The 18,183-nt window shown below is 37.0% G+C and overlaps 1 protein-coding gene across 1 annotated transcript in view; it reads left to right on the top strand.

Moving 5' to 3' along the window:
• Positions 1–18,183, top strand: part of RET (ret proto-oncogene) — a 159,968-nt gene that overhangs the window by 95,171 nt on the left and 46,614 nt on the right. Inside the window, exons 2-6 of the mRNA XM_031956379.1 lie at positions 2,635–2,898; positions 5,855–6,142; positions 11,435–11,676; positions 14,858–15,053; positions 16,799–16,998. Coding sequence (XP_031812239.1) covers positions 2,635–2,898; positions 5,855–6,142; positions 11,435–11,676; positions 14,858–15,053; positions 16,799–16,998 — 1,190 coding nt within the window. The remainder of the gene's footprint in view (positions 1–2,634; positions 2,899–5,854; positions 6,143–11,434; positions 11,677–14,857; positions 15,054–16,798; positions 16,999–18,183) is intronic.

Genomic DNA, 18,183 nt, shown 5'->3' with positions numbered 1-18,183 from the left:
TAGAAGAAATTATAAACCTGATAATTTTTTTTTCATGGTGGAAAATTGGAAAATTACTGATTTCCTTTCCTAATTATGCTTCTAACTTTCTGGACTTGGTCACCATGCCTTGAGTACAGCGATCTCATCCTGGAATTTCCCTCTGCACCAGTGGTACTAGAATATCTAACTATCCTTGAAACTTTCTCCTCCAGGAATATTACTCTGCCAGGTGAATCCTTCCTCCTCTTTGGATGAATCTTCTTAGGACTTCCTGGGTATTGTTAAAGGGCTCAACTTGTTCAGCTGCATTCCTTCTGTTTCTGATTCTGATTTTCTGAAATTTAATACCATAATCCTGTGTGGATGTGCCCCTCCACTTTCAGGTTTCTTTTTGTGTGTTGTATTCCCTCGTTAGAATATAAGCTCTGTGAGGGCAGGTACTTTCCTTATACTTGTATTTGTATCTTTAGTGTTTAGCACAGTACCCTGCCTTATTCAAACCACAGTGTTAATTGTTTCAACTGTCTCTGGAGCTCCTATTATAGAATTGCCTTGAAAGCCATTTTTATGAATTGTACAAAACAGGAATCTCTTGCTCTTATCAATCAAAACCCATTTGTAAGTTAAAAAAATATTTTCCAGTTTGATTAGCCACATTTTCATACTCTTGATTCTCAGTAATCTTTGATTGATTCCAAAAATAAAACCCAGACACATAGAATGAAGCTGTCATGCTACTGAAGAGCAATACCAACACACATTGCTGGAGATTCCAGAGATAGTTCTTAAATAGGAGCCTTGGTCAAAAGCATGGTTGGAACAAGCATATATAGCTTTCCAAAATTACTATTTTATGCTTAGCTATCATATTTTATGTATTACAGTTTATATAAATGACTTTTCTAGCACTTGGCACAATGCCCAGTATATGGTAGACAGTTAATAAGTTTTTATTGATTGATTATTTTGAAGAAGACAATTATTACTTGAATGTGCAAGTTCTGATGTTTGTTATGAAATCAATCCTTTTAATATAGTGCTAGAACTCATGCATTGTTCCTCTGAAAAGACCTTGTTTCATAGATGCAACTATTGAAAAAGAGGGTGAAACATTAGTTGAAAACTTTGTAACCTGTATTTGATATATATATATATATATATATATATATATATATATGCATGCATAGGTATATGTATATAGACACACATATATCCAGACATGCAATCTGTTTTTGTTGTTTGTTCAGTTGTTTTTAGCTGTATTCAACTCTTCATGAACTCATTTGTTTTTGTTTGTTTGTTTGTTTGTTTTGTTTTGGGTTTTGCCATTTCTTTCTCTAACTTATTTTACAGATGAGGAAAGTTAGTAAGCAGGGTTAAGTGGCTTGCCAGGGGTCAGTAGATATCTGAGGTAGTATTTGAACTTAGAAAAGAAAAGCCAGTAGCCATCTTTTGGTGAGTTTCTGGAAGATGCCAGAAGGGAAGGGATTTTAGTTTAATCTTAAAGCAGCCTTCCTAAGGAAGTGGACATCTCCCATGTGGGAGTCATTAAAACAGTATGACTTCATTTCCTTGTTTGTAGAAGAATCTAAAACAAAACAAAACAAAACAAAAAAGCACTTTGCAGTGCACATAATAATAACATAATTAACTCTTGGTGCAATCAGAATTTAACATGACCACAACTACTTAAAATTCTTTTGAATTCTTGTGGCTTTTACAGCTTTTTTGAAGTTTATGTTGCCTTGATGCTCAAAGTGCCATAATGTTTTGCAAACCTTAAAGTGCTTCAGAAATGCTTTTATTATTGTTTGTCATTATTGTTATTTTCATCATCACAGTCATTGACAATAAGGAGCCATGGAAAAGCTTAGGGAAGACCAGTGGTGTCATAATCACATCTTGGACTGTTTACTTCTTCATTGATATGAATAGAGACTTTGGGAAGGAAGTGCCAAAGGTATCCTCTCTGTTAAGAATAAAAAGTTTAAATGCCAGTGCCTCATAGAATTGGCATTTGAGCGTGAATGAGGTCACTAAGTTAGTGACCCTGGACAAATCGCTTAATCTTGTTTACCTCAATTTTCTCATCTGTAAAATGAGGTGGAGAAGGAAATGGCAAACTATTACAATGTCTTTGCCCAAGAAAAGCCCACATGGGGTTACAAAGAGTCCTACATGACTAAAATAAGTGAACCAACAAGGTCCTATTATGGTGCAGTTGGTCAATTTTATCCCCAAATGTAATAAACTTACCTTGCCCTGTTTTGCCAAAGATGGGGTGAAGAGAAAAAAAAATCACTGACTGGCTTAGTTTATTGGACTTAGATTCCTAGTAAACCTGGGTTTTAATCCCATTTCCTATGTTTAGAAAATGAGGAAAATACTACATGCCTCCCAAGATAATTGTTAATACCAAATGAGATTATATAAAGTAAATAAATGACAGTTGATATGATTACTAACATGGAATCCTGGATTGGAGCTGGAAGGTCTGTCTGAGTGAACTGCTTGTCATTCTCTTCATTTTTCTGTACTATCAGCCTTACCTGGTTGCTGTGAGCCTCACATGAAATAACATGGGTAAAGTGTTACATTAAGTTGGTTGCTGTTATTTCAGTCATCCTCATCTCTCCTCTTTTTCTTCCTCAGCTGTGTTGGGTCTTTATTTTTCTCGGGACACTTACTCAGAAAAACTATACATTGACGAACCTGTTGGAACACCCCTGCTCTATGTTCATGCCTTACAAGATGCCAGAGGGGAGGTGCCACACTTCCGCCTGGGCCAGCATCTCTATAGTACCTATCGGTCTCAGCCGCACAAGAATGACTGGTTCCAGATCAATGAAGATACAGGCCTTCTCTACCTCAACCAAAGTCTGGACCAAAGGGCCTTGGAGAAACTGAGTGCCCGAAGTAAGTGAAGGAGGCAACTTAGTGCAATTTAGCAAACTTTTGATGAAGTACCTCCCAGGTGTTTCAGGTGCTGGAACTATAAAAATGAAAATTAGTGCCTGCCCTCAGGGAACTTATAGACTAGCAGTGGACATAAGTCCACAGATAATTGTAACACAAATCAAAATACCATAAATGTCTAAGAGGGATGTCTACAAATAGAGGATTGTGAGAGATGGGAGGAGAAGGCGATTATTTTGAGTTTTGAGGGATCCCAGAAGGCTTGATGGGGCTATAAAGAAGGGGAAAATTACTGTGAAAGGAGATATGGGGAATTAGTCTCATGTGTGAGTGACAGTATAAGCAAAGATATGGAGGTGGGAAAAGGGTCAGGGGATGATAAATAGAGTTTTTCTGAAGCATAAATAGCAAGTTAAAACTAGAAAGGTTGCTTGGAAAGCAGTATTCAAGGACTACTATCTTTACTCCCAAAAAGAATCTGGATGTTTTCAAGGTAATCCAAATGATTTGGTACAGCAGATAAAAACAGTAGCTTTGGAGTCAGAAAGCCTGGGTTCACACCTCACTTCTGCTACTCAATATGGGTCATTACATAAACTCTCAGGGCATCAGTCCTTAGTTCTCAAATGAAGGAATTGGACTAAATGGTTTCTGAGGTCCCTTTCAAATGCTAGTGGTATCCCTTTCAAACTACTTTATATTAGACAGATAAGTATTTAAGTACTTTGCATTCATCTTTTTTCTATTTATTTTGTATGTCTTTCCCGATATCTCCCATTAGAATGTAAGCTCTTTGTGAGTACACGTATTCCATTTATCATGTTTATATCTCTGCCATACTACAGTTCTCAACATAAAGTAGGGATTTCATAGGTGCTTATTTGTTAATAAATATGTCAGGAGAGCTGGAAATGAAACTTTAAAAATTCAAATACATTGGACTACTCACTGAATTTGAGCTGTTTATAGAACAGTAGTTGACTGGAAAACAAAATCCTTTCATTCAGCATCAATTATTTAAGAAGTAGCACTGCACTGTGTGCTGGAGGTACAAAGATAAAATAAATCAGTCTCTGCATGAAAGGAATTTACATTCAAATAGAGAAAAAGAACAGGAACAATTGAGATTGATGGATGGTTGGATACATGGATAGATGGATAATAAAAACGATGGCTGGAGACGGATGATAAAGATGAAAATGATAAAGACAGATGTATAGATAGATGATAGATATAGGTAGATAGATGGATGGACAAACAGGTTGATAGAGATAAGTAGAGAATTGTGGACAGATGGATGTATTAGAGAGGGAGAGAGGTAAATAGGTGAGTAGATGAGGTAAAGATAAAGATAACGTAGATACATGTTTGTTATAAGATAAGGATTTCATAAATAAAGTTAGGCCATGTTTACAAAATATATACAAGTTATCCACAAATCAGGTAAGCCCCTGCTATGAACTCAGCACTGTGCTAGGTAATGGAGGAGATTTAAAAAAAAAAGTCTAGGATTACTAATACCCTTACACATAATATGTACTAGATAGAACTTGATTAAGGGCCATGAATGACCAAAAGCTTTGTAGAGATTCAGAGGGCTGACTGGCAAATTCAGGATGGAGATAAGTCTTGAATTGGCCCATTGAGGAATTGGATATGAAATTTCTTGGGTTATGCAGAAGAAAGTTTTTGTACCTCTGGACAGAAACAACTCCTATTTTCTTTTCCTTTCATTTACTTTATTTGCAAATGGATTTGCTCGATAGAGCCTGATGAAAGACAAGACTCCATTGGGCTTAATGACCCATTCCCTTGGCTAACCATGAAATGCCAAGGTCTTGCCATTCTAGGGGTGGATCTGCCCAGGTGCAATGATAGCAAGTACTGAATGTCATTACAACACCAGTGGGACTCCCTCATAGGGAGTTAGGGATAAGGAAAAAGAGGTGAGTTTGGATTTGGCTCTTTATACCCATATCATCTGAATCCTCACAGTATTTGCACAGCTGGGAAAACTGTGGAGCATCATATCTCAGCAGGGTTGAGGAAAGTGAATTTACTATGGGTACCTGTGAGTTTCCTGTCATTTTGTATTTTAGTTTTTTTTTTTTCACTTTTGAAAGTCCTTTAGCTTCTGGCACAATCAGGGAACATACAAACTATTCCTAAGAGAGACTTAAAAGTGTAATTGAGCACTATCCGAAGCTGGCTAGATTACCAAAGGCTGGCCTTGAGTTGAAGGTGAGCTTTGGAGTTTTGTGAACTGATGAAAGTGAGAATGTTTTGAAAACTACAGATGAAAGTACCCTCAATTTATTAATTTGTAGGACATTCTTTTAAAGGGCATTTCAGGTTCATTATACCCTCACTAAAATAGTCTCAAGAGGTAGGAAGAGCAGGACTTATAATCTCCATTTCACAGGTGAGCAAAGAGGCTCCAGGGGGCTAACCAAGTTCCAAAAGACTCAGTAAGTTCTGGTGCAATGCAAAGACTAGACCACAAAGCTTCTGCCCATTAGGTCAGCATATTGCCCTCAGACCTTGGTACCTTTCCTTATTTAAAAGAATATCCATTTTCATATCCAATTCTTTATGATTCCATTTGGGGTTTTCTTGGCAAAGATGCTACAGTAGCTTTGCCATTTCTTTCTCTAGCTCATTTTAATTATGAAGAAACTGGGCAAACAGTGTTGAGTAATTTGCCCAGGATCACACAGCTGTTAAGTGATTGAGACCAGAATTGAACTCAGAAAGAAAGTTCTTAACTTCAGGCCCAGTGCTCTATCCACTAAGCTACCTAGATACCCTAAGATTTGTTTTATCTGTGTCTTTTCCACTACAAACCAAGCCAGTTTGGGATTACCTGGGCAGCTCTTCACCCTGCTTTATTTTAAATCTATTGTCTTACACAATAGATTTATAAAAGTATACCTGGTCTCATCTCTTCTCTCTGCAGATGGAGGATTTCCCCTACTCACCATCTACCTTCAAGTATTCCTCTCACCAAAGCCATTACGGGAGAGTGATTGCCATTGGCCCAGCTGTGCCAAAGTGATGCTGTCTGTCATCAATACCACCATGCCAGCCTGCAGTTCTCTGAAGCCTAGGGAATTCTGCTTTTTGGAGACAGGGCTCTCATTTCGCATCAGGGAGAATAAGCCACCGGGTACTTTCCACCAATTCCGTTTACTTCCTGTGCAGCATCTGTGTCCAAATATCAGCATTTCCTACCAATTGCTTGGAGGTAAGGACGGCATTTCCTGGATGCCTTCTTCCCATCCCCTTATTAAGATAATAGAGACTTCTCAGAGAATGCTTAACCACATTTATTTCAGCCTTTTAGCCTTAATAACTGAAGGGCAACTGTCTGTGTTGTGCTGAACTTAGAAACAGAAGACTTAGATCCATGTCCTGGCTCTGATATTTCCTGTTGAGTGGCATTGAACAAGTCAACTCACCTCTCAGAGCATGAAATTACATCATGAAAATGGGGGTATTATCTGCACCACTTGCTTCCCATGGGTATTGTGACAGTGGTTGGTTGTTGTCTTTTGTTCTAGAAGAAGGCCAAAATGACATTAGTATGTTAGAGTCAAATTTCAGTGTGTCTGAATGTGGCTGATCAGCTTGATATAAGTTGGAATGTTCTGCCACAGATCAGGTACAAATAGTGCCTATGAATATTTGGGGTGGATTCTCCAACTTTGCATAGCTCATGTTTCTTCTGAGTTAATTCCATTCTTCTTTGTTCATAGAGCACAGCACCTTCTCTGATGCCGGGCATGTCATTCAATCAGTTCTAAAGTTCTTAAGAAAGACCTTGAGAGTGTCCTTATATTGCTTTTTCTGACCTCCTTGTGAGCGCTTGCTCCGTGTGAGTTCTCTATAAATTAGGCTTATTGGTGAGTGTATGTTTGGTGTTCAAACATTGTGGCCAGTCCAACAGAGTTGTGTTCTCTGCAGTAGAGTTGGAATGCTTGGCAGTTTAGTTTGAGAAAGGACTTTAATATTTGGTATCTTATCCTTCCAGAGGAGGATAGTGCTTATAAACTATCAGGTACCACAGGCGTATGAGCCTTTAATGTACATTATAAGACTAATGGAATCAGAAGATTTAGAAATAGAAGGAGCTTAGGGATCATCTTCCCATATCTCTTCATTTTACATGTGAGACAACTGGAACCAAAGAGATTTAGACCTAGTTTCACACAGGTAGAAAATGGCAGGGCCATTCAACCCCCAAATCCTAGAACTTTTAAATCCAGCTTTATTTATACTCTACTGTTCTGAGTATGGTTGCTGCTAATGGTACCTAGTCTAGAAAGCATTTTTATATGCAATATAATAATAATAATAAGCCAGCATGTATATAGTATTTTAATGTTTGCAAAGTGCTTTATCAATGTACTTTTCATTTTATCCTCATGATAATTCTAGAAGGTAAGTACTATTGTTAGTTCCCTTTTAGAGCTGGTGACTGAGAAAATTTAAGTGACTCACTCAGGAAAACATGGCTTAACAAGTGTCCAAGGACAGATTTTTTTACCTTGAATCTTCCTGATTCAAATCCAGAGCTCCATCTACTATGCCATCTCTGGATACAAAGACAAAACAGAAATTCTGTTCCTGTTAGAGCTACAAAACAGATATTCTACTTATTATGCTCACATAAGAACATCAGATCCTCTCTTTCTTGTCTCTTACCCGTGGTCCATCTAACTCAGGACATATATCATCTTTTAGGAGGACTCCAAAAGACAGTTTTGGGAAATCACAATTGCTCATCCTATTGTCAGCCTTGAAGTTAAGAACATCATTTATAAATCCATAAGTTTATCTAAAGGTTAGATCCTAGTGGTTAGAGTGCTAAGCAGTCAGAAAGAACTGAGTTTGAATGCTTAAGTCACTAACTGGCTATGTGTTTTTGGACAAATCATTTAATTTCTCACATCAGTTTCCTCTTCTCTAAAATGGGAATGATAAGAGCATCTACTTCACTGAAATGATGAAAGGATCAATTGAAATGAAACATGAAAAGTTTTTGGCAATCCTAAAAGCACTATGTAAATGTTGTTATTGTGCCATTTTTCAAAAAAGCATGTCCAAATCTTTGTGATCTCTCTGGGGGAGGTTTTCTTGGTAAAGATACTGGAGTGGTTTGTAATTTTCTTTTCTAGATCATTTTACACATAAGGAAACTGAGGCCAGATTTGAAATCAGGTCTTCTTTATTACAGGCTGTATGTTCTCAACTCTACTATTTAGCTGCTCTAATAGAATAAATAATAAATCTCAGTTATCATTAATAATATTATTATTGTTAATAAGAATAATAAGCCCATTTGTATACTCAGACTGTGTAACTACTGAGAATAATTTATTCCATGACTTCCTTGAGTTCAACACTCAGAAATTACAAGGTACACTGAAAATCTACAGATTTAAATATATATATATAGCTAGCTTTCATAATTATACTCTAGTAAGGACCATCGATACTGAGGATCCAGAGAAGAAATTCCTTAACCTCATGAAAGTCCTTGGTCCTATCAAATGATTTTGGACCAGAAACAGGTATTATTTAACTGAAAATGACAGAAACAAAAGTTCTTACCATATGCTTTGGCACTGTACCCTAAGGAACACCAGACCATCCCCCAAAGATGAACCTTTCTTTATGTGTTGTCTTCCCCCATTATGATGTAAATAACCTCCTTGAGAGAAGGGAATTTCTTCTCTTTTTGTGTCCTCAGAATTTGTTGTTGTCTTTATTCTTCATTCTCCAAGAGGCCTATAATATTGGGAAGGTGATGTCATGATTTACGAGTGAATTGGATTGAAGTGAAATAGGATGGTGTGAAGTCACCATCTTCAATCACCCCTCCAAAGCCATCTAGATCCAGGGGCAAGACATGATCAGGATGACTAGGAATGACCATGGATGTAGTGAAGATCTTGGTCCTTTAAAGCTAAGGTCTTTCAGTTTGTCTGAGGTAACATCCATTCAATGATTAGGCTATGTTATAAAAGAGGCAAAAAATGGCTACTCAAAACCAAAACAAAACAAAATAAATCAATATAAAGGGGAAGACTCTCAGGTTTTCTGGCCAAAACAGAAACAATTTATTTACACTTACCCTGAGCCAGCAAAACCCAAACAATGACAAACTGAGACTTGTGTTGGGCCCATTATGGCCAGTCAATGAAAGCTAGAGTAATTTGAAGTTAAGATGTAATCAAGAGTTCCATATGAATCAGAATGGTTTTATTGATGCTGGGTTTTTAGAACTCTATTTCAAGAAATTTATATTCCTTATAAAGTCTTTTCAAGGTCTTTGTTTGAGGTAGTATCAATTCTGTGATTTAAGGTTGGGTAGAGTCAATCAATCAATCAACATTTATTCAGCACCTGTTATATGCCAGGTACTGTGCTAAGTGCTGGTGCTTCATTCATGTAAGTGCCAAATAAATGCTTTTTCCTTCATTCATAGGATCAATAAGGCAGGCTCACAAATAATGAAAGCACAAATTAAAATATGGTTAAATGAATAGGAAGAGTCAAAGTGACATGAGAAATTTAAGAAGAAGAAGAAGTTTTATTTAGGGGAATCAGAAATGTTTCATGGTAGAGGTGTGGTACCTGAGCTAGGCTTGGGAAGAAAAATGTTTTAAAATACTGAGGTTTGGAGTTCTGTTCTTTGCATAGAGAATAGCACACAAAGATGCACAGAGGATAGAGAATATAGGATGAGATTTAGGAGTTAAATAATTCAATTTAGCTGGAACACAGTGAAAGGAAGAGATAAAACAAAGCCTGGAAAAAGTCCATTAGGGCCAGAATGTGAAAGGACCTTGAATTATAGGCTGAGGAGTTGGAAGAAGATGATATAGTCTTTCCTGGACAGGCAGCAATTAAGAAATTAGTTGTGGAATAAAGAAGTAATGTGATCAGATCTATATATTTTATACATACAAACATATATATGTGTGTGTATGTATAAATATATATATAAATTATATACACAAATACACATATATACACATTTAGGCATATATATAAATATATGTTATATTTGACATGTTATATATGCACATATGTGTTCATATATACCCACATTTAATGCATTATATATACATGTGATATATGCATAGATGCATGTGTATATATATTTTATATAAAATACATATATTTATATGTATGTGTGTATATATATATATATATATATATATTTTTTTTTTTACTTTTCATACTAAGGTGAAGGATTAATTAAAAAGGGGCTAGATGAATCCAGCTATCAATTCAGAGACTACTAAAGAGGAGTAGTTAAATGGCACAGGGGTTAGAGCACTGGACTTAGAATCAGAAAGATTCATATTCTTGAGTTCAAATTCAGCCTCAGAGTTCAAATCCAGCCTCACATATTTACTACTTGTGTGATCCTAAGCAAGTCATTCAACCCTTAGTTTTCCTTATCTGTCAAATGAGCTGGAGAAGAAATTTCAAACCCCTTTAGTATCTTTGTCAAGAAAACCTCAATTGTGGGACCCAATTTCACAATGAATCAAACGTGACTGAAATAACTGGACATGCAGGCAGCGTTCATGAAAAAGAAGGAGACATGAACAAATGGTAGTCACTATGGGATTAAAGTTGGGAAAGACAGACATAAATGGCCAAACTAAAACAAACTCAGAACTTGGCAGACACTAAGAATTTATTGGGAAAGAAGAAGAAAGAGGCAAAAATGATGCTTTTCTCCTATCAAATAGTGGGAAAAGGATAAGAGGAAAAGGAGGCAAGAGCATGGGCAGGATATAGGGGGAAAATGATGAGTTTTTAATGGTCTTAGAGATAGAGTGTCTCTGGAGATAGTTTGATGAACAATGTATTAGTTTTGGAATCCAGAAGTGTATTGAGTCCAGATCTGATCTTCTCATGTTGGCTGTACAGACATGGATAAGTCCTAAAGCCTCAGTCTTGTCATCTGTAAAATGGAAAAAACTATAACATCATGGGATCATTGCATAAAATGCTTTGCAAACCTATAATTCTATTTTATTGTCAGTCATTTGTATTTGTTTCAGTATTCTTGAAATTATAAATAAGGCCATTTGCATGCTAGATGACTTTATCTTCATTTGGTTTTTAGTCTTTCTTCATATTTATGCTGTAGTCTTGATCGTTTTAGTTATCTTTTCCTAGTATAACTTCTCTCCCTTAGTACTTCCTTTATAAGGATTAGCAGCCAGAATTAAAGTATCTCTCATGCAGATAGTAGCTTTGAACAATACTCCTGCTCTTTTCTCCTTTTTATCTCCTTCTTTCTCTCCAACAAGGAGAACACAGGAATGAGCCAAATTAGATAGGCTAGCCCCAAAATTCCTACCTCTTACCTCGCCTGTCAGTCCAATCAGGGGCAATACAATGGAATTTCTGCCTCTGTGTCTGGATGGAACGCCATTCTCCTCCCCCTCCCACCCCCTTGCAAAATTTTGCACTAACACTGTTGTTCCCTGTCTTTGCTTTGGTCACTTAGAAGAAGCCCTTCCCTTCTATTCTGATAAGGACACCATGGAGGTGAACATGAGGCACTCACTGGACCGGGAAGAAAAGGAGAAGTATGAATTGATTGCCAAGTGCACAGTTTGGGAAGGTTTGCGAGAAGAGGTTGTGATGGTGCCCTTTCCTGTGACTGTATATGATGAAGATGATTCACCTCCTAATTTCCCCAATGGCATCAACACAGCTAATGCAGTTGTGGAGTACAAACGGAAAGAGGTAGGAGGGATGTATTAGGCATTCTGGAAGTGGTATTGAAAAGCATTCTTAGGTCCTAGACCAAGAAAGAAAACTAGAGAGTTGAGATAGAAAGTGCTGGAGTTAGAGTTAGGAAGACCTGAATTCCATTCCTATCAGCCTCAGTCAATTATTAAGCAATGTGATTTTGGGCAAATAACTGGTTTTCTGTGCCTCAGTTTCCTCATCTGTAAAATGAAAGATTCAGAGGCCACCCCAAACCTATGAGCAGAGGTCTTGTTTGATTTCCTTTCCACCATTCCTATCATGCCAGTTGAATGAATTTTAAACCAGAGAAGAAGAAAATAGGCATGAATAAAATGTACACAGATACAAGGGACCTGTGTGTGTATGTGTGTGTGTGTTTGCACAAACATGATCACTTCTGGTTTACATTACAAACACAAAGAAAAAATATAGAAGAGTTTTTTGTCTGTTGTTTTCGAAAAGCCTGTGCCTTTTCTTTTCTTTGTCACAGCATGGCTGATCTAGAAATGACTCTGTAGAAACAATTCACTTTGGCGATGTATTTGATCCCTGTCATGGCTCAAAACTTGTTTTCCTTAGTTCTTGCTTGCTTGAAGCTTACTTCAAGCTAGACGTAGGAGCTGAATATTTACCTCCTATTAAAAAGAGGGATAAGAGGAAAGGAGGTGGGGATAGCACTTCCCTTAACTAAGGGTTGGCTATCTCCTGAGAAGACAGCTCTGTGATATACTGCATAGAACACCAGACTTGAAATCAGGAAAATCTTCTTCATGAATTACTTTAACCTGTTTGCCTCAGTTTTCTTATCTGTAAAATGAGCTGGAAAAGGAAATGGCAAATTACCCCAGTATCTTTGCTAAGAAAATCCCAAATGGGGTCTGGAAGAATCGGACATGACTGAAAGTCTAAACAAATTTCCTGAGAAGCAAAAAGATATAATAGACCATGAACTTAAAGGGTGATTTTAGTTGTAAGGCAGGGAACTCAGACCCACTTTCATCTTTCCTATCCCTTGACAAGATAATCACCTTTTCCCTTTGTGTAAAGCAGTCCTGTCATTGGTGTATGAGAGCAAGAACGTGACTTACAGAATGGATTCTAAGGCAAAATTTTGAAAACAGCAAAATTGGTTTATACCAGTTGTGGTCACTAGATGGCATAATAGACAGATCATTGAACTTGGAGTCTGAAACATTAGTTTAAATCTTGCCTCAGGCACTTTTACTAGCTACATAGCAATGTAAATCCTCCATGTTTCTCTTGCTCTTCTGGAAAAGATGACAAGGTTGAACTCTTCTCAGTTCTTGTCTTGCTTGAAATATCTGATTTTATCATTGTATACTTGTCCAACTTCCTGAGCACCCCAGACAGCTGTGTTGTGTCCTATTTTAAAATTCATAGTTAATTGTCAGTTATTAACAAATTGCTAAATTATTAACTGTTCATTTAGTTAACTAATGAAGGTATAACACTTCCTTTGTAGAGATTTGTATTTTGTAAGAATTTCTCAGAATTGAAAAGTCTATAGCAGGCAATAAATGAGAACCTGCCAGTCTAATTTTTTAGATGTAGCTAACTCTGAATACTTAAGTCCCCTAATTCTTTTCCTTCTGTCTTAGAAGCCAACTGCAGCTGATAATGTGTTTTCATATGATTCCAGAGGCCATAACCTTTTTCTCAGGAGTCCTTTTAAGCAAAGCCCATGTTTCCTATTAGCAAGATGGTGTGGTCCTGCCTCAGAGTTCCCTACCCAGTCTCTTCCACTTAATATTTGTGCAGTCTTCTCAAGGTACTTAAAGTCACTGGGCCTAAGTTTCCTTAATGAAAAAAATGCAGGGGTTGGACTAAAATGGTTTTGGAAGTCTTCTAGGTCTTAGATCCATTGATCCTGCAATGACCATCATTTCTATCAGAAGTCAGCAGGAGTCCTGAAGATGGATTATGGTGTGATTTTTTTTTTTAAACAGGTAATCTAAAGAGCCCATAAGTTAGTTGATATAATTGTTTTTTTGTAATATAAATTAATATTTATTGAATGCTCATCATTTGTGTGGGCTAGCATAGTAAGTGCTATGCTTGTACAGTTTTAAATGCTGGGAATACATTTCCTACTCACAGGGACCTTACCTTCTAGTGAGAGTCAACTAATACACATAAAAATACTTAGAACATAAAAATTAAGAAATACAAAAATATCTAAGGTAGTGGAAAGTGATTCCCCTAACAGTTGGGGAACAGGAAAGGTTTCATGCACAAAGTAGTCTCTCAGCTAAGTTTAAGAGGTGGTGTCAAGGAGGGAATGCTACCCAGACACAAAGGGACTACAAAAGCAAAAGCTTGGAGACCAGAGATAAATTGAAGTGTGTGTGTGTGTGTGTGTGTGTGTGTGTGTGTGTGTGAGAAAGACAGACAGAGGCTGTGACCGAGAAACAGAGACAGAGGAAGAGACAGAGAGAAACAGAGATGTCTATTGAAACTGGAAAGATAGGTTGAGGCCAGGTTGTATGAGGCCTTAAAAGCTAAAACAGCAGAAGAATTTATATTATTTACAATGGCAATCCCTTTCAATTAAAAAAAGTTTCTACCCCCTACTTCTCCTCAGGGATTCTCACAGAATCAGACCTTATCATGAGCTATATTCCCAAATGTTTCATTATTCTTGTAAGTAAATTGGCCATTAGATCTGTTCCTTCTAGTGAGTTACCTTTGAATTTTGGAAAATTGCTGCCCTCTAGGGGGAGAATGAATTTCAGCTCTATAAATAGAGTTCTGAGCTATTCATGAAAAGCATCATATGTTTTAAGAGCTAAAAGGACCTTTAAGGTATACTATAACAAACCACTTATTTTAGTGAGAAAGAAACTTGAGAATTGGGGGAAGGTAGGGGGAGATGGAGTAAAAGCAACTGGGCCCCCAGGGTGAAGTAGCTAATTAGTGATAGCATTGGAAGGGAAGTCCAGATGTGAAATTAGAGGGCAAAAAATAGCCTATGAAAAGAAGCAGGGAAAAGAGATAATCATTTCTTCATGATCCTAGCTGTGTGTCAGGGCCATTCTCAAAGGCAGCTGGAAGACTTTAATTTTCAGTTTATAAAAGCAGATCATAGAGTCTTTCTGCCACTCCTCATCCCTATCCCTCCTCTCCGTACCCACTCTTGCCTTGTGCTTCTTCCTAGGGTACAGTATTGGCTGTCCTGCAGGTTTTCGATGCAGATGTCGTGCCTTCCTCTGTGGACATCCCAAGAAAGTACATACATACCATGCTGACCAGTGACCCTTTGGTCAATGAGTTCTTCCGGGTGGAACACTCACCAAATGAAACTTCATACAACTCTAATGGAAGTCGTGTGCGGGCGATGATGCATGATTACAGTAAGGGGGATTAGGGAGTAAAGACAGAGAACAGAGGGAGGTGGGGCATTTGGGATCCCATCACTTTTCTGTACCTTTCTGGGCTACTAACTTGACTGACTGAAACTAATGCCTTAGGACAGATAAATGAAAGGAAGCAAGAAAATTGACTCTAGCAGGTTCTATCAGATGATCTCATTTGAAGAGATTTTTAGAAAATATCTTCAGTACTCCCTGCTGCTCTCATGTATATATTAAATTTAGGACATGGGACTATACATCATGAGCTGTTTTAAAAAATATCAGAACTACAAAACAAGTTTGGTCTAATTCAAAGTAGATTGGGGTAGTGGTATGGCAAGTCACTTATTTCATTGATATTGCCATTATTCAGTTCTGTTTCATTTTATTTTCTTTCAATTGACTTTAGAGATTATAAAACATTATTTGGATCATTTTCCTCAATATTAGTAAATGATCATGTTCTGAATTTTAAAAAAAGCCAATATTAACTAATGAAGATGACTGGATTGATGCTATTAGAAGAGTAACTAGGATGTTGAGGGTCCTGAATATCATTCTGGAGAAGAGTTTTTGAAGGAATTTCAGATGCTGGAAAACAGAAGATGTGAAGGGAGGGATATATGGTTTTCTTCAAGTCCAAAAGAGTGTCATAAAGAACAAGGATTAGATTTGTATTAAAGACCTCTAGAAGGAAGGAAGGAGGAAGGAAGTTGTAGAGACAGATTTTGGCTTGCAGATTGAGATCTGAGGGCAAGTCAGGTGCTAGAGTCAGCCCTTACTATTTTGTTAGAGGCAATTGTTAAATATTCAGTATGAGCATTTACACTTCCAAAATCAGAAAATTCTACAGATCAAGGTTTTATTCTTTGTTTGGTTAATTGTCTAGCTTTAAGGAAATAATGGGAAAAATGCCAATAACATCAGACCTTAAAGTATGTGTCTTGTATGCAATATTCTTTCCTTTTCCTTTTTTATGAGATATGTTTTTTTCTTTTTTTATATTTTTAAGATTTACCATCATATCACAGCCAGTGAGGCTATCTGTTTTAACTTTATTCTGAACAATACTCTCCACAACTTACCTTACAGGTTACTTTTGCATAAAGATACCAGGCAAGAAAGAAAGCTATCACCTCCTGAAGTGGCCCATTCCTTTGGGAGTTTTAATGATCTCCTTACATTAGGCCAAAATCTGGCTCTTTGCACTTTTCACCCATCACTCATGGATAAATTCTCTGTGGAATCAAGAAGATAATTTCTTTTCCATGATGTAGCTTGTTCAAATGCTTGAAAAGACTCTCATATCCCTCTAGAATCTTCTCTTTTCCAGGCTACATGTTCCCAATATCTCTAAATATCCCTATAATGATGTCCTAAGACATGATGTTAAGGCTTTTTACAATGCTAGGTACTCTTCTCCCAAATTCTTTATAACAATGTAGTATAGCAGAATGAGTGTTGAGCTTAGATTCAAGAGTGATATATATCTGAACCTCACCTCTGACATTTATTTGTTGGTGGACTGTGGATAAATAACTCAATCTTTCTGTATCTCAGTTTCTTTATCAATAAAATGAAGTATAGTATTTCTTGAGGATGAGATAATGCATGCAAGGCACTTCAAAAATCTTAAAAGAATTAAATAAACATTAGCCCTTATTTATTATCAGTATTCTCTTTAAAGTGCAGTGTTCACCTGTGAATTGACAATCTGTAAGAAAGTTGATGTTTATTTTTTGCAGAACTGGTGCTCAACCGAAGCCTTCCTATCACAGAGAGCCATTCTTTCCAGCTGGGAGTCCTGGTGAATGACACTGACTACCAGGGTCCTGGAGGAGTACTCCATCTCTATTTCAATGTGACCATCCTGCCTGTCAGCATACGGTTTCCAAACATCTCCTATTCCTTCTCAGTAAATCGGAATGCTCACCGATATGCACAGGTGAGTGATGCATGGGCTATTTCTCATCGGACGAGAAGGAACCTGGACCACATGAACAGAGGAAAATAGGAAGATGGCTCAGATGAACTTCTCCATCTGCCATAAGATAAAATGGACTCCTTGGTAATTTGTGCATTCTGGAAGAATTCATTTAAATATCATTTGGAAGAATTTTGGTAGGCTTATTATCATGAGGGATACAATAGAAGAAGCAATCCCTACTTCCAAGAAATTTGTGTTCTTGATGGAAAAAAGAATACTATATATGTGAACCACAATTAGAAGGCAATCTCAGATGGCTTATAAACCCATGAATGTTATCCAGGACTTGAAATACTCTGGGATATTAGGAAAGAAAAGATCAATCTAAGTTGGTATAATTAGGAATACTGATTGTGTTCCAACCAGAGTAATCTCTCTTACAGCTCTTTTGGAGCTTCTTTTAGAAGAATATATTGGTATCTTGATGAAAGATTACTACATTTCAAATTGCAGTAGGAGATCTTAACCTTTTTAAGTTAAGATCTTCAACAGGTCTCAGTTTGAGACCACATCCATTTAATGATTAAGACTAGGTAAGTATTGAGATGAATAGTGGACTCTTTCATTTCCAATTATCCTGATAAATAGATATTCCCTCGAACCAGATGGCTCTGGAGGGGAAAGTGAGATGGGTGACCTCGCACAGCCCTCATTTAAATCAAACTCACTTGCATGTCATGGCATCAGCTTCCTAGTGTTATGTTCTTTTTTGGAATGGACAAACAACATTTCAAGAGGCAATGTGAAGTAGCAGAAAAAAGCCTTGAGCAAAACTTGGCTTGGAATTCTGGCTCCAATAGAACTTAAGTTTGAAGATTTGTTAGCTATGATCCTGACTGACCAGTCCTTTTCATTTCTTGACCCTTCATGTTTTATCTTTTAAACTGAAATACATAAGAATGCATTCTTGCACAACATTCAAAATACTTTGTAAGTTCTAACACATCATATAAATTGGGATATTATTATATATTCATGAACACTACTGTTCTCTATTCTGCTTTCTAATCCTTACACATATTCCCTGACCCAATCTTTAGCTATTTAATATTTAACTTCTTGTTTCTTCCTTTGTTTTAGTTAAATCTTCTCCAAACTCATTAATAATATCTGTTGGTAATGCCAATGGAGAGTTGATATTAA

Source organism: Sarcophilus harrisii, chromosome 2, assembly GCF_902635505.1.
Source record: "Sarcophilus harrisii chromosome 2, mSarHar1.11, whole genome shotgun sequence".
In the NCBI taxonomy this organism is placed as follows: Eukaryota; Metazoa; Chordata; class Mammalia; order Dasyuromorphia; family Dasyuridae; genus Sarcophilus; species Sarcophilus harrisii.
The sequence above is the reverse complement of the archived record's forward strand: the minus strand, read 5'-3'. Positions and strand labels throughout refer to the sequence as shown.